At 34.5% G+C, this 24,426-nt stretch overlaps 1 protein-coding gene across 2 annotated transcripts in view; it reads right to left on the reverse strand.

Annotated features, from left to right (window-relative positions):
* Window positions 1-24,426, reverse strand: part of LOC141550009 (uncharacterized) — a 188,947-nt gene that overhangs the window by 18,550 nt on the left and 145,971 nt on the right. For both annotated transcript variants that reach the window (XM_074280136.1, XM_074280135.1), the window contains 2 exons: window positions 21,861-21,988; window positions 19,860-19,976 (listed from right to left, as the gene is read on the reverse strand). In XM_074280136.1, coding sequence (XP_074136237.1) covers window positions 19,860-19,976; window positions 21,861-21,988 — 245 coding nt within the window. The remainder of the gene's footprint in view (window positions 1-19,859; window positions 19,977-21,860; window positions 21,989-24,426) is intronic.

Here is a 24,426-nt window from a genome sequence, read left to right on the forward strand (position 1 = left end):
CATTTAATAGTGTCTGACACATATTAAGAGCTTAATAACTGCCTTTTATTTATGTATATAAATGTGAGATATTAATATTATTATTATTATTATTATACTGACCTTGGAGTAAAGAAAAGAAAATGGGAGAAGACACAAGAATCACTAGCTCAGCAGATGAAGAAAGGAAAAAGTCAAAGAGGCCAACAAAATTAGGAGAATCAGCAGAATTCATAGTGCTATATTCACAAGCTAGCAAGAGAACCTATTAATAATAATTAGCAAAGGATCACTTCATGATTATTAGAGTATAACAGATTAAACTCTAAAAGAAAAGCATAACTACATAATTTATACATTTACTGACAACATGTAGAGGGTGACTGAAACATTATAAAAGGAGAGCACAAACATTACTTGGGACTCATTCCCCTTTTGTGGCAAATGAGGAGTAAAAGGTAGACTGGGAATGCAAACAAGGACAATCACATAGTATGTCTTCTACAGGATTCTTCTGCAGCCTTAAGGAACGAATAGGAGATTCTTGAGCGTTTCTAATCCATCAGCTATAGAATAAGTAGGGAGACCATAACCAGGACTACAATTGTTATTGCACTGAAGACAAGGATGGTCTCTTGGTTGTAGGTCTGAGATGTTATGGATGAAAGATCGTGTTTTGTGTAAGGAATGAACTAATTGACTTTTGCAAAGCCTTTAATATGCACCAATGGCCCACACCAGGACAGCCAATTCAGGATCATATGCCACAGGAGAACACACCTCCCTTCATATTGAATGAATAGAAGATCTCAATTAGAGTTTTAAGTAAATCTCTCTGTATCTTGGTGGGAAATCTCCCACAGAGTTTAATAGGAAGATAATTTGGCTCTCATTCTTGAAAGCTTGGTTATTTAGCTGTCCTCTCTTATTTATATTATTCTATTAATGTTTGTTCTTATTTAGTTAGCCTTAATTTCAACTCAACCATGAATGATAATATAAAAACCAGGAGAAAAGCTCTCAGGATACATTAATAGGTTTTCACTGAGCATCTTCAGAATCTATTTCCATAGTAAGTGTTTCACATGAAGGGAGCACAAACAGGAGAATGGACAGGAGAATAGGCAGCATTAGCTTAACATTCCAATTTCAATTAAGAAAACAATACTCAAAATATAAGAAATGTGACAAGAAAAGAGAAGTTATTACTGTTGTAGCAAACTCTTAAACCAGAATTATGTCATTTGGAATAGCATTTTGGAATCATAGTTGCTGGAAGGAACTATGGAGATCATTTTACAAATGAGGAAACTAGGTCCCTGAGAGATTAAGAGACTTGGCTATAGTCCCATAATTAATAAGTGTGATGGGTAGAATTTGAACCGAGGTCCTCTGACTGCAAAGTCAGTGTTCACTGCACTATGTTGCCTCCTCATATTTTTGTTCTCCATTCAAAATTATAGGGTGAATGTAATTAAACAATAAGCACTGTGTATACCATTGTTAAAAGTTTTATTCAAATGAAGAAGCAAATATATGTATTCTAAAATGTTTAGACTATAATAATTTTATATACTTTAGCTTGAAAATTTGATGAATTGCCTAAATTGAACATAATAAACAAGAAATTAGATTTTGATATATGTGATTACATATACATGCACATATGTATTTCTACATATATACACATGTGTATGTAAGTATGCATGTGATGACAGTAAGCATTAAGGATATATATGTATATATAGATTATATTATATTATATTATATTATATTATATTATATTATATTATATTATATTATATTATATTATATTATATTATATTATATTATATTATATTATATTATATTTCAAATCAATATTTGCTTCCTCATATTTTTCTTCCCCATTCAAAATTACAGGATGAATGCAATTAATCAATAAGCATTGTGTATACTATTGTTAAAACTGTTTTATTCAAATGGAGAGGCAAATATATTCATCCTAAAATGTTCAGACCATAACTATCTACGTATATTTTAATTTGAAAATTTGATGAATTCACATATATTGTATCTAGGTTATACTGTAACACATTTAATATGTATGGGATTGCCTGTCATCTAAGGGAGGGAGTAAAGGGAGGGAGGGGAAAATTTGAAAAACTGAATACAAGGGATAATGGTGTAAAAAAAATTACCCATGCATATGTACTGTCAAAAAATATATAATTATAAAATTAATAAAAAATAAAAAAATAAAATTTGATGAATTGCTTAAATTCAGCATAATAAAAAATAAATTAGATTTTGGCATATATGTGTGATTACGCATATACATATATATATATATTTCTCTATATATGCATATGTGTATGTATGTGATAGCAAACATTTCTATTTCTCTATACATTATATACATATGTGTTTCAAATCAATTGGTTGTTTTACTTAAGACATGAAGGGTAAACATAAATGGAAAATATTGAAAAGACACTAACCTAATAATCCTATGTAAGAGAAGCACAAAAGCCAACCAAATAGGGATGTTGCTATGGTTACCATAAAAATGCAACCTGGAATCTTAATGCATTTCCATTCTGAACTAGAAATTGAAAATGTAGCAAAATAAGCTCTTAAATCTCAGGTCATTTTCTTCTCTGTGTTTTAATTAGAGGGCTCTTAGCCTCTGAAAAAGGAGCCCAGTGAAGTAAGTGCCCTCATTGAGCCTACTGGCAAATCTGTCATCATGGTGTTTTGGGGCTTCTGACATATATCATCTCCATCAGAGATGTGGTCTCCTTTTGTAAAATGGAGATAATTCTTTAATTAAAAAAAGGAAAATGACCTGGCCTTGCATTGAAGTTCACAACTGGTAATACAGAAAATAGTAATGCTATAATGATATAATTTGTTTGCTACAAATTTAAGAGAAAATCAGGGGTTTGGAACTGGAACTTTTTTTAAACTATCTAACATAAAACAGAGGTAATTGACTTTCCTGATAACCTAGTTATTTATTAATTTTGTTTTTATTAGAATTTCATCTGATAAATTTTATTTTCAAATGTGTAAATAAATCTGAAATAAAAATATGCTAAATATAATTCATGTTCATATATTGAAAAATATGTGGTAAGGGGTCAGGGAAAGTGAGATTATTAGATCTTCGAGATTGTAGAAATTGAGTTCAAATAAGGACTTTTTTCTATTTTTTTCCCTGTGGGTAAATGATTTCACATCTTTGAACTTCAGTATCTTCATTTGTAAAATGAAGCATTTATATTAAATGATCCCTAAATCCCCTTCTGGTTCTAAATTCTATAATCTTAGGCACACATACTTAATCCTAAATTAAACTAAGAAATGGGATCATTTCTTTTTCTATTCCTTTTTTTAATTAGTCTTCTTGTTGTTGTTCTAAATTAGAGAAATCATTACACTATAAAGGAATCAGTAACTACCTCTCCAGCTGCAAGATGCCTCTGAAGATCTTTGCTCATCTGTGAAGCATTATTTATGCAATGCTATACCAGTAGTTTGTCAATTGTTTATATTGGTTTTCATTTTTGACTGCACTTGCCTCTTTGCCTGAGAACTACTAGGTCCCTTTCATTTTGAACTGAAATATTTGTTTTTCCCATACCAAAAGTTGCTGCAATATCTCCAGTCACTAAAATATGCTCTTTAAGAGCATATTTTGAAGTCATATCTATCCTTTGAAACTATAGAATTAAAAACACAACAAAAAAGCAACGAAAAAAGCATATTGCATGGAATCCAACACAAAGAACTAAGTTTAGTTGGTTAAAATAGCTCATCTCAATTTCATCTGGTCATGTCAGAAGCACACATACATACACCAAACTCTTCTGTCACAAATTTTTTTTTCAAAATTATTACTTATCCTAAGTAATTTTCATATCACTGAAGGGGTTGAAGAAATTCATATGGTAAGGCCTCCTAATTTTATTTTATTTTTTAGTTACTTATCCATTCCAACTTTTTATATATATATATATATATATATATTTTATAATATTATCCCTTGTATTCATTTTTCCAAATTACCCCCCCTCCCTCTATTCCCTCCCCCCGACGACAGGCAATACCATACATTTTACATGTGTTACAATATAGTCTAGGTACAATACATGTGTGCGAATATCATTTTCTTGTTGCACAATAAACATTAGAATCCGAAGGTACATGCAACCTGGGCAGACAGATATTAGTGCTAACAATTTTCATTCCCCTCACAGTGTTTCTTCTCTGGGTGTAGCTACCTCTGTCCATCATTGATCAACTGGAAGTGAGTTGGATCTTCTTTATGTTGAAGATTTCCACTTCCATCAGAATACATCCTCATACAGTATTGTTGTTGAAGTGTACAGTGATCTTCTGGTTCTGCTCATTTCACTCAGCATCAGTTGATTTAAGTCTCTCCAGGCCTCTCTATATTCCTCCTGCTGGTCATTTCTTACCGAGCAATAATATTCCATAACCTTCATATACCACAATTTACCCAACCATTCTCCAACTGATGGACATCCATTCATCTTCCAGTTTCTAGCTACAACAAAAAGAGCTGCCACAAACATTTTGGCACATATATGTCTCTTTCCGCTCTTTAGTATTTCTTTGGGATATAATCCCAGTAGTAGCGCTGCTGGGTCAAAGGGTATGCACAGTTTGATAACTTTTGGGGCATAATTCCAGATTGCTCTCCAGAATGGCTGGATTCTTTCACAACTCCACCAGCAATGTATTAGTGTCCCAATTTCCCCACATCCCCTCCAACATTTGTCATTATTTGTTCCTGTCATCTTAGCCAATCTGACAGGTGTGTAGTGGTATCTCAGAGTGGTCTTAATTTGCATTTCTCTGATCAGTAGTGATTTGGAACACTCTTTCATGTGAGTGGATATAGTTTCAATTTCTTCCTCTGAGAATTGTCTGTTCATATCCTTTGACCATTTATCAATTGGAGAATGGTTCGGTTTCTTATAAATTATGGTCAGTTGTCTATATATTTTGGAAATGAGACCTTTGTCAGAACCTTTGTTTTTAAAAATATTTTCCCAATTTGTTACTTCCCTTCTAATCTTGTTTGCATTAGTATTATTTGTACAGAAACTTTTTAGTTTGATGTAATCAAAATCTTCTATTTTGTGATCAATAATGATCTCTAGTTCTCCTCTGGTCATAAATTCCTTCCTCCTCCACAAGTCTGAGAGGTAGATTATCCTCTGTTCCTCTAATCTATTTATTATCTCCCTCTTTATGCCTAAATCATGGACCCATTTTGATCTTATCTTTGTATATGGTGTTAAGTGTGGATCCATATCTAATTTCTGCCATACAAATTTCCAGTTTTCCCAACAGTTTTTTCCGAATAATGAATTTTTATCCCTAATGTTGGAATCTTTGGGTTTGTCAAAGATTAGATTGCTATAGATGTACCCTTTTTTGTCCTTTGTATCTAATCTGTTCCACTGATCTACCGGTCTATTTCGTAGCCAATACCAAATGGTTTTGGTGACTGCTGCTATATAATATAGCTTTAGATCAGGTACACTTAGACCACCTTCCTCTGAGTTTTTTTTCATTAGTTCCCTTGCAATTCTTGACCTTTTATTCTTCCATATGAATTTTGTTGTTATTTTTTCTAGGTCATTAAAATAGTTTCTTGGGAGTCTGATTGGTATAGCACTAAATAAATAGATTAGTTTGGGGAGTATTGTCATCTTTATTATATTCGCTCGGCCTATCCAAGAGCACTGAATGTCTTTCCAATTATTTAAATCTGATTTTATTTTTGTGGCAAGTGTTTTGTAATTTTTCTCATATAATTCCTGACTTTTCTTTGGTAGATGGATTCCCAAATATTTTATACTCTCAACATTTGTTTGGAATGGAATTTCTCTTTGTATCTCTTGCTGTTGCATTTTGTTAGTGATATATAAAAATGCCGAGGATTTATGTGGATTTATTTTGTATCCTGCCACTTTGCTGAAATTTTGAATTATTTCTAGTAGCTTTTTAGCAGAGTCTTTGGGGTTCTCTAAGTATACCATCATGTCATCTGCAAAAAGTGATAGTTTAATTTCCTCATTTCCTACTCTAATTCCTTGAATCTCTTTCTCGGCTCTTATTGCCGAGGCTAGCGTTTCTAGTACTATATTGAATAGTAATGGTGATAGTGGGCAACCTTGTTTCACTCCTGATCTTACTGGGAAAGGTTGCAGTTTATTTCTATTGCATATTATGCTTACTGACGGTCTTAAATATATACTCCTGATTATTCTAAGGAATAATCCATTTATTCCTATACTCTCAAGAGTTTTTAGTAGGAATGGATGTTGGATTTTGTCAAATGCTTTTTCTGCCTCTATTGAGATGATCATATGGTTTTTATTAATTTGATTATTAATATGGTCAATTATACTAATAGTTTTTCTAATATTAAACCAGCCCTGGATTCCTGGTATAAATCCCACTTGGTCATAGTGTATTATCCTGGGGATGATTTTCTGAAGTCTTTCTGCTAATATCTTATTTAAGATTTTAGCATCAATATTCATTAAGGAGATTGGTCTATAATTTTCTTTCTCAGTTTTCGATCTACCAGGTTTAGGTATCAGTACCATGTCTGTGTCATAAAAGGAGTTTGGTAGGACTCCTTCATCCCCTATTTTTTCAAATAATTTATATAACATTGGGGCTAATTGTTCTTTAAATGTTTGGTAGAATTCACATGTGAATCCATCTGGCCCTGGGGATTTTTTCCTGGGGAGTTGATTAATAGCTTGTTCTATTTCTTTTTCTGAAATGGGACTATTTAAGCAATTTATCTCCTCCTCTGTTAATCTAGGGAGCCTATATTTTTGGAGAAAGTCATCCATTTCACTTAAGTTATCAAATTTATTGGCATAAAGTTGGGCAAAGTAACTGCTTATTATTTCTCTAATTTCCTCTTCATTGGTGGAAAGATCCCCCTTTTCATTTGTAAGACTATCAATTTGATTTTCCTCTTTCTTTTTTTTGATCAAATTTACTAAAGGTTTATCTATTTTATTGGCTTTTTCATAAAACCAACTCTTGGTTTTATTTATTAATTCAATAGTTTTTTTACTTTCAATTTTATTGATTTCTCCTTTTAATTTTTGTATTTCGAGTTTAATTTTTGGTTGGGGGTTTATAATTTGGTCTTTTTCTAGCCTTTTAAGTTGTAAGCCCAATTCGTTAATCTTCTCTTTCTCAATTTTCTTCAAATAAGCCTCTAAAGATATAAAATTTCCCCTTATTACTGCTTTAGCTGCATCCCAAAGATTTTGATATGATGTCTCATCATTATCATTATCTTGGGTGAAATTGTTAATTGTTTCTATAATTTGCTCTTTCACCCAGTCATTCTTTAAGATGAGATTATTCAGTTTCCAATTACTTTTTGGTCTATTTACCCCTAACTTTTTACTGAATGTAGCTTTTATTGCATTGTGATCTGAGAAGAAGGTATTTATTATTTCTGCCTTCCTACATTTAATTTTGAGATCTTTATGTCCTAATATATGGTCAATTTTTGTATAGGATCCATGAACTGCTGAGAAGAAAGTATATTCCTTCCTATTGCCATTCAGTTTTCTCCAAAGGTCTATCATACCTAGTTTTTCTAATGTTCTATTTACTTTTTTAATTTCTTTCTTGTTTGTTTTGTGGTTTGATTTGTCTAAATCTGAGAGTGCAAGGTTGAGATCTCCCACTATTATAGTTTTACTGTCTATTTCTTCTTGCAGTTCTCTTAACTTTTCCTTTAGAAAGTTAGATGCTATACCACTTGGTGCATATATGTTTAGTATTGATATGGCTTCATTATTTATGCTACCTTTCAGCAGGATATAGTTTCCTTCCTTATCTTTTTTAACGAGATCTACTTCTGCTTTTGCTTGATCTGAGATAAGGATAGCTACCCCTGCTTTTTTGGCTTTACCTGAAGCATAATAGGCTCTGTTCCAACCTTTTACCTTTACTCTGTATGTATCTCCCTGCTTTAAGTGTGTTTCCTGTAGACAACATATTGTAGGGTTCTGCTTTTTGATCCAATCTGTTATCCGTCTCCGTTTGATGGGATCGTTCATCCCATTTACATTTACAGTTAAAATTACTAATTCTGTGTTTCCTGCCATCGTATTATCCCCAGATTATACTTTTTTCCCTTGACCCCCCTGATCCCCCTCCCCGATATTTAATTTACAGACCCCCCTTGTGACGCGCAACCCTCCCTTTTTTTTTTTTTTTAGGATCCCTCCCCCCTCCCTCCAAGTCCCTTCACTTATTCTCCTTTTCCTTTCCCCTTTTCCTCTCCCCCCTTTTAATGAGGTGAGAGAAAATTCTCTGAAAAACAAATATGTTAATTATTTACTCTTGAGCCTCTTCTGATGAGAGTAAGATTCACACAATGATTCTCCCCCTCACTAAGTTCCCTCAGATATGGTGTATTTTCTATGTCTCTTCCTGGGATGTAGTTTCCCTCTTTTTATCACTCCTTCCCCTTTTTCTGAACCGACCTCCTTCCCTTTACTACACCCCCCTTTTTTTCTTTTATATCAGTAAAATCAAATTATCCTTGAGTATTTTTTATATACCCACAACAAAGTTACAGTTCTCAAGGGTTCTGTGTACCTTTTTCTGTTTCTCTTCAGTCTTGTGGATGTAGATCAAATTTTTTGTTTAAGTCTGGTTTTTTTCTTAGAAACATATAGAATTCCTCTGTTTCATTGAATGACCATCTTCTTCCATGGAAAAAGATGCTAAACTTAGCTGGGTAGTTCATTCTTGGTTGCAGTCCTTGATCTTTTGCCTTTCGGAATATCAGGTTCCAGGCCCTTCTATCTTTTAATGTGGAGGCAGCCAGATCTTGGGTGACCCTTATTGTGGCACCTTGGTATTTAAATTGTTTTTTTCTAGCTGCTTGCAGGATTTTCTCCTTTGTGTGGTAATTCTGCAGCTTAGCCACAATATTCCGTGGTGTTCTTTTTTTAGGGTCTATTTCAGAAGGAGTTCGATGAATTCTTTCCACATCTACTTTCCCTTCTGTTTCTATTATCTCTGGACAGTTCTCTTTGATAATTTCCTGTAAAATAGAATCTAGGCTCTTTTTTGGTCATAGTTTTCTGGAAGTCCAATAATCCGCAGATTATCTCTCCTAGATCTATTTTCCAGGTCTATAGATTTTCCCAGTAAGTATTTGACGTTGTTCTCCAGCTTCTCATTTTTTTTGTTTTGTTTGACTGATTCTTGGGTTCTCTGTGAATCATTCATTTCTATTTGTTCCATCCTGACTTTTAAGGAGTTATTTTCTTCTTTCACAGTTTTTAGTTCTTTTTGTAAATGCCCAATTTCGTTTTTAAATGAATTATTTTGCTCTATTGAGTTTTTTTCCATTTCCCTAATTTTTTTTTTTGAGAATTATTTTCTTTTTCCAATTCAGAAATTCTATTTTCTTGAGACTTTTTTATCTTTTCCAATTCAGAAATCCTACTTTCCTGTGTTTTTTTAACCTTTTCTAATTCACTAATTTTGTTTCCCTGCATGTCCTGTGAATTCTTTATTTTTTCCAACTCCCATTTCAGGACGTTGTTATTCTCTATCATAGCTTCCCTTTCCTTTCCCCATTTTTCTTCGATCTCCCTCAATTTTTTAAGAGCTTCTTCTAGGAGAGAGTTATGTGATGGGGGGCAGGAATCGTTCCCCTTTAGGTTGTTGTCTGTTGATTCTCTGCTGTCAACTTCCTCGGGGTTGGATACCCGCTCTTTCTCTGTGTAGAAGGAATCTATGGTTTTTCTAGCTTTTTTGCTCATACTTAAAAAAATCTTTTGGGGTCTGTCTCTGGGGTAGGAAATTATTTACTTCTTTACCAGCTTCCTCCCAGACCGGATGGATGCAGCGGCTCCTGAGCCTGAGCTAAGAGAGAGCTCTGGGAGAGAGTTCCCCACCCCCTCCCTGGAAGTGCCTCAGAGGTGATTAGCACTACTGTGCTTCGAGGGCGTAGAATAGTGAAGACAGCACGAAGCCCAGCCTATGTGTCCGGGTGGGGAGTGGATGTCTGCAGCAGGTGATGTGAGAAGCCCCTGCGCTCAAACTGGAAGTGTCTGCCAGAAACCGCGGTCCCTAGTTCAAAGGTTCCGCTTCTCTGGGACTTCCTGGAGCTGAGTTCCACTCCCTCCAGCTAAGCTAGGCAGTGTGTGTTGCCTTGGGCCGTATCCACCCACTTGTCAATTTCTTAACTATTCTCAGGTGGTAACTTTTAAAAAATAATAATAGCTTTTTATTTTTCAGAATACATGCAAAATGGTTTTCAACAATCACCCCTGCAAAACTTTGTGTTCCAAAATTTTTCCCTCCATCCCCCCTCTCCCCTCCCCTAGTCAGCATGCCTTTCAATATATACTAAATATGTGCAGTTCTAAATATATTTCCATATTTATCATGTTGCACAAGAAAAATCAGATCAAAAAGGAAAAAAATGAAAGAAAAAACAAGCAAGCAAATAACAACAACAAAAAAGGTGAACATATTATGTTGTGATCCACATTCCGTCCCCATAGTCCTCTGTCCGGATGCAAATAGCTCTCTCCATCATACATCTATTGGAATTAGCCTGAATCACCTCATTGTTGAAAAAGAGTCAAGTCCATCACAGTTGATCATCATATAAATTTGTTAGTGCTGTGTACAGTGTTCTTTTCAGCCTGCTCACTTCAGCTAGCATCAATTCATGTCAGTCTCTCCAGGTCTCTCTGAAATCATTTTGTTGACCATTTTTTATAGAACAATAAAATTCCATTACATTTATAAAACAGATGGGCATCCACTCAGTTTCTGGTTCACTGCCACTATAGAAAGGCTGCTATAAACATTTTTGCACATGTGGAACCTTTTCTCTTTCTTAGGACCTCTTTGGAATACAAACCCAGTAGAGACATTGCTAGATCAAAAGACATGTATACTTTTATAGCAGACATGTACACTTTGATAGCCCTTTGGGTTCTCTAGAATGGTTGGATCAGTTCATTGTTCCACCAACAATTATTATTTTCCCAGTTTTCCCACATTCCTTCCAAAATGTATCATTTTTTTTCCCTTTGATCTTAGCCAATATGAAAGACATGAAATAGTACCTCAGAATTTTCTTAATTTACATTTCTCTAATCAATAGTGATTTAGAACATTTTTTATATGACTAGAATTATTTGGCTTTAATTTCTTCATTTGAAAATTGTCTATTCATGTCCTTTGTTCATTTATCAGCTGGAGAATTTCTTGTATTTTTTTGCTGAGGCAATTGAGGTTAAGTGACTTGCCCATGAAGTGTTAAGTGTCTGAGGCCAAATTTGAACTCATGTCCTCCTGACTTCAGGGCTGGTGCTCTGTCTACTATACCAACTAGCTGAATGGCTTGTATTATTATAAAGTTGAGTCAATTCTCTATATATTTTAAAAATGAGGCCTTTATTTCTATAATGAGCTTTATTCTAAGTCCCCAAAATTAAACTAGCTTGGATAACTCTCGTATGTGTTATCACATATCTGAACTCTGTAACTGCCTAGACACACATATGTTTATGTGCATAATATAGTTCATTTCTTCAGCTTCCTGATAAACAACACAAAGCAGGAGCCATGTCTTCTGATTCTTTTGGTTTTTGCACAGCTGTTGACACTTCTTTACTGTGCCTAGCTGAAGTACTAAGCACAGAAGGGCAAAGTGAATTCTTTGTGAATTAATTTTTTTTTGCTGGAAAAGACTGAAACATATTTCCCTTCTAGAAACCCTCATCTCAAAAAAAAATTCTATAGAACAAATGGCTGACTGCAACAATCTTTTTTTTTTAATTAAAAAATAAGTAACAAGAAGAAGTAGCAAAGAAAACATGTTAATTTATTTCTAAGAAAAATATTATGTCTTCTAAGCACACAGAACCTCTACCCACCTACCCACTTCACTTTAATAATAACAATTATTTGTAACAATACCTAGAATTGAAATTGTCCATTAATAACTTGTAATAATAAGAAAGTTGATTCCACTGCTAATTTGGTAGCTCAGAACTATTATTACATTTTTTTGCATAGAAAATCTCAGGAATCATAAGTAAATGAAAATTTCTGTTACCTTTGCTCAGAGTACAAAATAGACCCTTCCTTTTGGCTTTTTAAGTCCTTCCAACATTTCTAGTAGTCCAAAACTTCATTCCCCTTCACTGTGATCCAAGATGATGACTTCCTTACTGTTACTCACACAAGGCACTCCATCTTCCAGCCCCAAGTATTTCTATTAGCTGCTTCTTCCCCCATTCTTGGAATGTTCTCTCTCCTCATCTTTACCTCCAAGCTCCTTGACCTTTTTTTAAATCTCAGTTGCTCCTATCTTTTACTTTTCACTTTCCTGATCCATTTTAAATACTAGTGCCTTCCCTCTCTGTTAATTATCTCCAACTTATGCTGGAGATATCTTATTTGTACATAGCTGTTAACATCTTATCACCTCCACCAGACAGAGATCCTTGAGAGCAGGTATTATTTTTGTTTTTGCCTTTCTTTGTGGCTGCGCAGTCTAGCACAATGTCTGGCACATAGGAAACACTTAATAAATGTTAGTTGACTAATTGGCCTTCTTTCATTTTTTTTCCAACTAAAGAAAAAACATTAAGATTCCCAGGAATAATAGGTGACCAACCAGTATTCATTGAGCATCTATTAAGTGTCTAGCACTGTGCTTGGCACATACTTGGGACATACACAGTAAGGAAGAAGCATTTATTGGATGGTACAAAGAGCCAATCTCCATCATCCAAAAAAGAGCTGAAAACCAGGAATTCAGCATAGTGCAATTCAATAATCAGTTCAGTACCTAGTACTTGAAAGGGAATGTGAATATAAATACAAAAATGAGAAACAATTTCTCAAGTAAAATGAGGGGAATTTAGGGAAGGAAAAAATGGAGGCTCAAAATAGCCATGATAGAGATCATAAGGTCAGTACACTAAACCTCAAATTTTATACTTAAAAATGGATCCTCAGAATCTGTTCCCTTTATTTTTAGACACAATCCTATTTCTCTCATCTGCTTTTCCAGCTAGCATATTAGGAAGAGCAGAATAGAATGGAGTGAAAGGAAAACTTGCATGTATCCTTATAGGAGCAAGTTATGGTAGCTGGCCAACTGGCTGTGAGGAGGAAGAAAGAATTCATGAATTGCTGCAATCAGTCAGCCCTTCCAGTACAAAAAAAGCTGGGCACACACTGGTAGTGTCTGAGATGATGGCCTTATCAGAGAACGATAATTGATGTTCATAACGCCAATCTTGAGGAGACAAACTAAAGGTAAGGGAAAATTATATTCCATGTACACTATCTGAGATGACAGATAAGTGCATTTTAGAAAGATTTCTGTCAAAAGAAGTTATTTCTTGATCCAACCATTCTGGAAAGAAATTTGAAACTATGCCCAAAGGGCTATGAAACTGGGCATACTCTTGGACCCAGCAGTGTCTCTAATGGGTCTGTATCCCAAAAAGATCTTAAAGGAGGGAAAGGACCCACATGTGCAAAAATGTTTGTGGCAGCCCTTTTTTGTAGTGGCAAGAAACTGGAAACTGAGTGGATGCCCATCAGTTGGAAAATAGCTGAATAAGTGATGGCATATGAATATAATGGAATATTATTGTTCTAAAAGAATTTGTGAGCAGGCTGACTTCAAAAAAGCCTGGAAAGACTTACATGAACTGATGTGCATAGCAATAACAACATTATGTGATGATCAACTGTGATGGACTTGGCTCTTTTCAATAGTGAGATGATTCAAGGAAATTTCAAAAGATTTGTGATGGAAAGTGCCATCTAATTCCAGAGAGAGAACTATGGAGACTGAATGTAGATGAAAGCATAGCATGTTCACCTTTTTATTGTTGTTGTTTCCTTGCTTGTTTTTTCTTTCTTGTGTTTTTTAAAAATTTTGATCTGATATTTTTCTCACAGTATGATGAATATGGAAGTATGTTTAGAAGAGTTGCACATGTTTTTATCAAATTGCTTGCTACTTGAGGGGAGAGGAAGAAAATTTTGGAACACAAGGTTTAGCAACAGGGAATGTTGAAAACTATCTTTGCATGTATTTGGAAAAATAAAATACTATTTTAAAAAAGAAGCTATTTTTAAAAAAGATTTTGATACTCAATTATTTGGAAAATGGATTATTTACAACACCTCCTTTGATATGTTAGATAATTTGCATGTTACCATCACTTAGTATGTCTGAGTATCAGTTTCCTCATTTGTAAAATGAAAGTGTTGGAGTAGCTGATCTGCAAGGTTCATTTCTGCTCTAAATCTATGCTACAGTGTTTCTATTGTGTGTATAGTCCAAAGACATCTTCAAGGAAATGTGAATTTCCTTCAAAGAGATCTCCTTCTAAGAGGGAAAGGGACCCACATGTGCAAAAATATTTGTGGCAGCCCTTTTTGTAGTGGCTAGAAACTGGAAAGTGAATGGATGCCCCTCAATTGGAGAATGACTGAATAAATTATGGTTTATGGATATTATGGAATATTATTATTCTGTAAGAAACAACCAGCAGGATGATTTCAGAAAGGCCTGGAGTGATTACATGAACTGATGCTGAGTGAAATAAGCAGAACCTAGGAGATTATTATACATGGCAACAACAAGATTATATGATGATCAATTCTGATGGATGTGGCTTTCTTCAGTAATGAGATGATGTAAACTAGTTCCAATTGTTCAGTGGTGAAGAGAGCCATTTAGACCCTGAGAGAGGACTGTGGGAACTGAGTGTGGAACACAACATAGCATTTTCACTCTTTCTGCTGTTGTTTGCTTGCATTTTGTTTTCTTTCTCATTTTTTCCTTCTTGTTCTCATTTTTCTTGTGCAGCAAGATAACTGTATAACTCTGTGTACATATATTGAGATTAACATATATTTTAATATTTAATATATATTAGGCTACCTGCCATCTAGGGGAAGGGATGGGGGGAAGAAAGAGAAAATTTGGAACAAAAGATTTTGCAAGGGTCAATGTTGAAAATTACCCATGCATATATTTTGTAAAAAGAAAAAGCTTTAATATTTTTTTTAAAAAACTAAAAAAAAAATAAATCTATGCCTCCATTATCCTAAGACAAACACAAAGGCAAAGAAAAAAGGCAAAAATTAACCTTAGTAGGTCAATTAGAAAACAATTAAGAGCTATAGGGTAGAAATATAAAATATCATTTGTCAGTGGTTTCTTTTTATCTATAAAACATTAATTTAACTCACTTTCAGAGAACTATGTTTTCCATTGTTTAGTATAAACTTTGGATTAAATATATTTCATAAGTCATTTTTTGTTATTAATAATGGAATAACTATAGCTTCTACATTGACAACCTAGATATTATTCTAAATTTTCACTTGAATTCTTTCCCTTTCCATTTTCTTCCTGATCTACATTATATAAGTGTGGTATCTCATGGACTAACTCAAAGATTTTATTTTACCCAAGCTATTAGTTGGGAGAAGAGACAAAGCTATCCCAACACTTTTTTGGAAAGTTTGAATCCATCCTTTATGTCACTGTTTAGTGGCTTCAAACAATCTTCAGCTACTATATTAATTTATCTTTTCCTCTTCATATATAACTTTGTGCCAAGATGAGGCAATTGAGGTAGAAAGCTGAAAAATAGACCAAGTATTGGATAAGGCAAGTAATACTTTCCCAAAGCATCCTGGTCACTGACATGAGTATCCCATCACATGTGTATCTGGCCACCTATATTATTTATATAGATAATCTTTAGTCATGTTTCTTAATCATACAAGAACTCTATTTATGTACCTTCCCCACTGGTGGTGTAGAACTGACTTAAATTTTACTCTACTTGTACTAGGGGAAAGAAGTCTTTTTGTTTTGAAATAATATATTTTACTGTAGTAAAAGCACATGTTGTTGTTTTTATTTGTCCTTCATTCTCAGAGAATCATGACATCAAGGAAGTGATGTCATGATATGAAGTTAGATTTAAGTGAGGGAGAGCTGAGTAACGTTACCAGTCTTACTCTCTCCTTTAGAGCCATCTGAGGCCATTGGCAAGATGTTGATCAAGATGCATACATTGGTGGGGACTTGCAAGCTATGAGTTTGATTGGGTACAGATCCACAGAGCTCTTTGTACCAGAAATAAATTTATGGGGGTAGAAAAGACACAGGGTGAGCAGATTCAACAGTTGAATTAGTAATGGATCCAGTCAAAGTAACTTCATGATTCCCCTAGAAATATTCAGCAACGTGAAAATTGGAGTGAAGGAATAACATAGTAGTCATTTCCACAGCTACACAATTAAAAAGTCAGCAGAAAGTCAATGGGAAAAGAGATTCAAAAGCAAAATGTGTCTACATCATTGAAATGATTGATGGTAGGATCTAGATTAGATATGGAGGAAAATGAGGTTAAAATAATTCTAAGAAATGAAATGATAAAGGAAGTCTGTGAATCAAGCACCATATTTATCAAATATAAAGATGGAAATGATCAGGAGTTGGATTGGTGACAAAAATTGGTGACAGGAGTATAATAGTCAATGTAAACTTCAAAGAAGAAAATGCTAAATGATGCTGGTAAAGTTTGAGTGTAGAAGTGTCAGAAAGGAGCAAGGAATATGTTAACTCCATCTCCAGCCCTTGTGAGATGGACAAGCAAGGTAAGGAGAGGCTAACATTACAGAAGAGACCTAGAAGTATAGTCCTCAGAGGAACACAGCCAATTCAAAAAAAGGGGGAGGACTTAAATGTGTACAAAAGAGGTTCAGAATAAAGGAATATTTGTTAAAAAGGGAAATGGAATTTCCAAAGTATATAGTGGAAGAACTAGACAGGAGAAGATATGGAATGATGGTGGGGAAGGCTGAAAGAAGAGGAATGAGAATACTGGGGAAGCTATCAGCAGAGTGGGATGGATGAAAAGGATTTGGAAACAAAAATGCAGTGAAGTGGAAGGATATGTTAGCCATAAGGGAAAGAAAAGGACCAATTAGGCAGAGATATTAAATAGCTTCAGAGTTCCACTTAGAATGTTGGTGGGACAGAGATTCCTTAGTCTCTTTATGTATAGGGGGGGGATTAAATCATTTAGAGTATTCACCTTGCAGAAATCTATAAAATGACAATAAATGGTATCTGAACAATATGGAATTGGGAACAACCCTTGCCAAGATGAAAAGAAAAAATAGACAAGAAATATAACTGATCTCTACTGGTGATTTAAAAATCAGGAATATGAGAGGCAAAAAAAAAAAAAAAAAAAAAAAAAAAAAAAGAACCACTTCAGTTTAAAAGCTGGTATACCTACTCTGAATCAGTGAACTTCACTAATGATCAAAATGTCCTCATGGTTAATGAAGTATTTCTTAATTATTACTAAAGCTTTCTTATAACAGAATTTGACAAGGCTACAAGTCTAAGGATGCTCTCTCCTGCTAATGTGAATCCATGCACTGCTGCTAGAAATAGAAACCACAATACAGAATCATCAAGTTTATGCATGGAAGAATCTTGCCATCTCATCAAGACAGCTTCTTGCTGCCAATGACACAACATAGAAATAATTTCTTTTAGTCAAGTTTAGGCTCACGCTAAGTCATATATGTTTATCCCATACAGTTATCCTGCTATCCCAACACTCTCCATATAGTTGCTTGAACTCATTTGCTCAAATTCTATTTTCAAATATCAAGGTAACTTTCCAGGACTTTTCTCCTAAGTTATAGATAAATTGTCTTCTATATTGGGGAATGGAATTCTCACAAACAGCATTCCTCACACTAAAGCTATCTTTAGCTTTATATCGTATACAATTGTAAGGGGATCATTCAGAAGTCATATATTCAAGAATCTGCAGTGACTCATCATCTCTTATCAGGCCAGATCTAGGATAAAGAAATCATTATTATATTTGATTTTAATTTCAAGGATGTATGGATGCTACCCAGTTTGAATAGAAAAATTTTGCTAGAAGAAAAAAAAATTAATTTAGGGCAGTTAGATGGCATAATGAATAGAGCACTAAGCCTGGAGTCAGGAGAATCTGAGTTCAAATCACTAGCTGTGAAACCTTAGGCAAATCACTTAACCTCAATTGTTTCCAAAAAACAAACAAACAAACAAGCAGAAAACACAACTATTTCTGAACAAGATTGTCTGAAAAAGGGAATCCTAACTTTTTGAGGATAGAACTGTAAGGGTTAAAAAGCCTCTAGAAGCAAGGAATGCAGTTCAAGGCATGTGGGAGGACCTGAGGGATGAGAGATTCTGAGGCGCATGCGCATCCTAAGTGGAGGTGGGGCACAGCCCCATGAGGCGGTGTCTGATTCCAGATACCACGCCTCCCTCCTTAGTGCTCTCAAAGCCTAGTACGCCTCCCTCCTTCTTCTCGGGCCAATCCCATTATAACCAGGTTCCTAGAGGACCCCCTCCTTTCCCCCATATCATCAGTGGGGTATAATATGTGCTATCTCAGAATAAAGTTCTCTTTTGCTTCACCCCTACCTAATGGTGGTCTGTCTCTATGGGATCCGGGTTGGTGCCCGAAGACGGGTAAGTGTGGCCTAGCTGTGCCGTCGACGGACGGGCATTAAGAGTAGCTAGAGCTACCAGGTTAGAGTAGTCCATAGGGGTGTAACAGGAACTTATTAAAATTTCAAGGTTGAGGGTAGTTGGTGGAAGGGAAATGTAAGTCTGTAATAGGACATAGCAGGAAACCTCAAGGGTTATAAAGGGTTGTTGCTAGACTTTTTTTTTTTTTTTTTAATAATAGGCTTTTATTTTCAAATTATATGCAACATTCACTCTGGCAAAACCTTGTGTTCCAATTTTTTTCTTCCTCACTTTCCTTCACTCCCTCCCCTAGAGAGCAAGTAATCTATGTTAAACATGTGCAATTCTTCTACACATATATTTCCACGATTATTATGCTAAAAAAGAAAAATCAGATACAAAAGAAAAAAAATGAAAAAAGACAAAAAAGCAAGAAAACAACAACAAAAAGTTGAAAATACTATGTTGTGATCTACCTTCAGTCCCCACAATCTTCTCTAGATGCAGATAGCTCTCTCTATCACAAGTCTATTAGAATTGGCCTAAATCACCTCATTGGTGAAAAGGGTCAAATCCATCAGAATTGATCCCCACATTAATCTCATTGCTGCTGTGTACAATATTCTCTTGGTTCTTCTCACTTCACTTAGTTGCTAGACATTCCAAGCTCAGTAATTTCCAGCTTCCTAGCCCTCCCACCCAATTGCACAGTCATTAAAATTGCCTACTGTAAAGTAGAAAAGGATTTGTCAGCAGCCTCTAAATATATCTCCTCTACTTAATTTGTGTACATTTGAAACATTATTCTTCCTTAGGTTTCACCAAGCCAGGAATTCCTGAAACTTGCAGTGTGACCTCCCAGCCAAATTGACTTTTCTGTGACTCACTAGCATTTTCAACATCCTTTGCCCTCAAGGAGCTTGATAAGGGCCTGAGGCTACAGCTATAGAACCAGTCTGGTCAGGCTCCAAGATTCAATCTGTTGGGGCCTTCTGATCTAAAAGTTGGCCATTAAAGAAAGGAAGTTTTTCTCTTTACCAGCAAACAAAACAGAAAACTTGAAACAAACACATGGTTGGATGCCTTTATTTCTGTCTTTTGTACAAATAGATAACTTAGTAGACTCATAATTTTTCAAGATAGTTGATAAGATCATAAAAAATAATCTTCAGACAGCTTAACCTATTAATAAATTAATTAAAGAGGAAAAAAGAATGGAAAAGGAAAAAAATCAGAAATTTCCTACCCTCTTTTGCTTGTCCCTGTTGAACTCAGGTCAAGATAGTGAAGTTGGTGGCAGCCTCTTGCCAAAGCTTGGATTCCAAAGTCAGTAACCTTTTTACATCCACTCACATCAAGATATCTGTATATTTAAGATGAATAGATTTATTTTGCAAAATCTCAAACTCTGTTATACTCAATTCTCCATCACTTAGAATAAGAAGAAATGACATCTTTAAAAAAAAAAACTGCATCAGCTACAGGCTATGCTAATCAATAATAATAACTTCCATTTATATGGCATTTCAGGGTTTGAAAAGCAATGTAAAAATGCCACCTTGCTGAATTCTCATAATAACACTGAATTAAAGACTATTATTATTCCCATTTTTCAAGTGGAGAAAGTAAGGTGAATTTACCCATTTTCACACAACTAGGAAATTCAGGAGGCAAGATTCAAACCCAGGAATCTACAGATTCCACATCCTATGCTCTTTGTACTATGCTAGGCTACCTCTTCAAGCCAAACAAGTTACATTACACACTTAAATAGAATGCAGTGATGGAAAGAGAAAGCATGCCAAAGCAATTAAAAGAATTTTTTCATAATTCAAAATAGTCTCTCTTTAGATGATAATGAATTGTCCTTTGCTCACCCCCATGATCATTTGGCTAAATCTAGAATCTATGCAAAATCCCATAATTACTAAGCTTCTAAATAAGTCCCTCCCTTTCCTGGCTTTGCACTCAAATTTCTGGTCAGGAGAGGTTAGTGTGTGGGAGTTGGAGGGAAAAAGGAAGGCATTAAGAAAAACCATAAATAAACATGAGTTCAGTGAGTGGAGCATAAAAGAAGGACAAACTGTTCTACTGTGACTTCCTTTGAACCATAGATATATGGTTCATAAAAAACATGGGAAATGCCTGAAGAGTTTTTGAAGTAAAATCTACATGAAAAAATTATTGCATATATTTACAGAAGCAAAAATAACATGAGTTTCTGTCATCTCTTCAGCAAATAAATGCTGAAGGATTCATTTCCAAGCATACACAAAGGTACACATATATACATATATACACAGACCATCCCTTCTATACAGTCCCTCTTTAGTCTTTGTTTCTGGTTTCCCATTTAAATCAGTGTATTAATCCTTTACTAGTTCTTCAGATGGGTGAAAAATTTGAAAAGCTTTTGGAAAGCTATGCTTTTCAAGGATAGCCAATCAACTAAATAACTAATCAAATATATGCAGCAGCTAGATGGTACAGTGGATATGCTGGGCTTGGAGTCAAGTTCAAGTCCATCTTTAAATACCTCCTAGCTGTGTGTTTCAGTTTCATCATTGGTAAAATAGGAATAATAATAGCATATACTTCCAAGCATTGTTGTGAGTAAGGATTAAATGAGATAATAATTGGAATATGCTTTCACAATCTCTATCACATAATAAATGTCATCCAAATGTTAGCATTATTATTATAATTATATCATATATCATTGTTATATCATGGGTCTTAACCTAGGGATTCATAAACTTGGGAATAATTTTGAGTGAACATCCTGAAGGGTGCTTTATATGATCTTCAATGTATGTTACTTGAATGTCTATTTTGCACTTAGGCAGTGTAAAATAGTGGATAGTGGGCTCAGCTTTTAGTCAGGAACACCTAGAAACAAAGTTCATCACATATTTCATTTGATCTATATGTTTTTCAACTATAGAGAATATAGGGACTTGCTTATGGTGGGGCAAGTTTCCACACTGAGAGGCTGACCAAAATACAAAATCTTTAAATATCACATATTCAAGGTGATGTTCACAATTTCTGTAAAACAAACACAAAACTGATGAATTTTACTGAACTGAAATCTGGGGATCGTATAAAATTTCACTTTCCCAGCTTAATTCAATATAGCGAATGGCTGAATTTGATGGATTAACTTGGGAGTGAGAATAGTTTTTACTTGCAACTTTCTAATTCTTCCTTGGGTTTTTAGTTTGGATGCTCATACAGTAAGTGGTACCTGATTGTTCGCAGGTAGGTACTAATTTCCAGCAAGCTTACATCTGTTACCCGGGAGCAGGAACTAAGGACCAAGCCATCCAGATTTGAGAAATGTGTCACAAGGAGGTGGACAATTCGATCTCTCACCTACAAAAAAGAAGGCAAACAAAGGTTTCCTTTCAGGTGCTCAATTTTCCCCACATAGAACACATGGCAACAAAACAACATTCCTCATTCAGGGGAGAAATGAAAAGTGAGAGAGCTAGAACAGGAATAAGTCTAATACTTGATATAAGATAGTAGCATATTAGTCTAAAGTCATTATATGCAAACCAGTGATAGATAGCTTTTTAATAAAACAAGGTGTGACAGAGACTTTGATAGGTTGGTGATATCAAAAACTGACTAGCATTAAAAGAGTTTATATGGCTCTTGCATAATTTAAGAGAGTGATAATTTACAAACAACCATCAAGTGACTTGCATTGCTTTTTGAATGGAGAGGTACAAAAAAAATTAAGGTTTGTCTAATCACAAATTTGACCAATTGAAAAGAGTAAAATTTAAACATTATCTGCAATTAGAACTGATTTCACTACTTATTTTAATCACCTTAGTTCAACAAACACCTTAAAGGAAGAAAGTGAACAACTATGTGTTGTTTTCATTATGTTACCATTTTAAGGACTATTTCACACTCTATTCGTGGTAAAGTTATATTGATTTCTCTATTGGCCAACTGTTTTTCTTCATCAATATAATCAAAAGAATTTATTAAGCACCTATGAATACTTTAGGCTTCATTAAATTCTATGTTGAAGAGAATGTGGTATAATACAATGGTGTCATTAACTTGTACATAAGTATCCTTGAAGGCAGCATACTTAGTTTTAAAATGTGATATTGTAGTGTGTTTGGCATCTCTGGTGAAGTGGTGTAGAGTCTTTAAATAATGGTTCTTATGTGATCTTGAAAGACTTATTTTACTTCTTTAGGGAAAAAATACATAGAATTGGAGTTAGAATCTGGGAAGCTTTCTGAATCTAAACCCCTCATTTTTACAAATAGGGAAACCAAGGCACAAAGATATTAAGTGTTTTGCCCAATGTCAGCTAGTAAAATGTCAGACAGCTGCCTGAGACAAGATTTGCCAATTCTTCCTTACTCTTAGTCTAACACCTATTTGTAAGATGCAAAGAGTTAGCTAGATGATGGGTAAGATTTCAGTTAAAAATCTACTGTGCTTGAAACCAATTCTTTTGCTCTTGGGGTTTACAAAATAAAAGGATTTCAGAAATACTATCCATCAGTGGAAATCTTCAACATAAAGAAGAGCCAACTCACTTCCAGTTGATCAATGATGGACAGAGGTAGCTACACCCAGAGAAGAAACACTGGGAAGTGAATGTAAATTGTTAGCATTAATATCTGTCTGCCCAGGTTACATGTCCCTTCGGAATCTAATGCTTATTGTGCAACAAGAAAATGGTATTTACACACATGTATTGTATCTAGGTTATATTGTAACACATGTAAAATGTATGGGATTGCCTGTCATCGGGGGGAGGGAGTAGAGGGAGGGAGGAATAATTTGGAAAAATGAATACAAGGGATAATATTATAAAAAATATATAATAAAAAAAAAGAAATACTATCCATCTATTTAAATATAGACAAACAGAAGAGTATAGATTTAGACTTGAAAGTAATTTGGAAGTAACCTTCAGGGTCATGTGATATAACCTTTTCATTTTCTAAATGAGGAAAGTGAAATTCAAAGAAGTAAAGAGAACTATGTTCTTACAGTATCTTTCCTCCATAGCACAGATCACCAGATGGATTTGTCATTTTGCCCATATGTATGCTCTCTTGTTGATGTCAATCACTGTCATGCAAGATCAAAATACAGAAATCGTAAGACTCTACATTTTAGAATTGGAAGGGACCTTTTCGATAAACTATGTTGGTCCATCAGCTGTTAAAACCTCCATGGTGGTCTTTCTACTCATCTCATCATCAGCCCAACAAGAGGAGATAATCGTGCATATTATGACAAGATGGAGACAATTTTTGAAGCATTAAGGAATCACTCAATAAGGTATATTAAGTGAAAGAGACTTAAAGAATGGGAAAAAAACATGAATGATATCAATGCCCCCCCAAAGCAACCAAAGAATATTAATAACTAATGGTCATAAACTTACTTTCTTTTCTTAAAAAATATGAGAATAACATACATCCATAATGAGCAACTCCCCAAAAAAGTATGATAGAGAGGATTTTGTAAAAATATAAATTATTATGCATAGCAAATATACTTAACTAGTTTAGCAAAACCTAACTTAACTAGTTTAGCTAGGTACACATCAATAGGATCAGATAATATGTCCACTTTTCCATATCAATGGTTTCATTTCACTCCAAAGAAGGAAACAAGGAAAATTTTCTCAAATCTTCTCCAGGGATAAGTTTAGTAATTATAGTTAGACCACATACAGTTTTTTTTTTGTTTGTTCTTTTCATTTATATTGTTATTGTTATTATCTGTGATTTCATCTGTGTGGCTACTTCTTTTAATGACTGGGT

This window comes from Sminthopsis crassicaudata, chromosome 1, assembly GCF_048593235.1.
Source record: "Sminthopsis crassicaudata isolate SCR6 chromosome 1, ASM4859323v1, whole genome shotgun sequence".
Classification (NCBI taxonomy): Eukaryota; Metazoa; Chordata; class Mammalia; order Dasyuromorphia; family Dasyuridae; genus Sminthopsis; species Sminthopsis crassicaudata.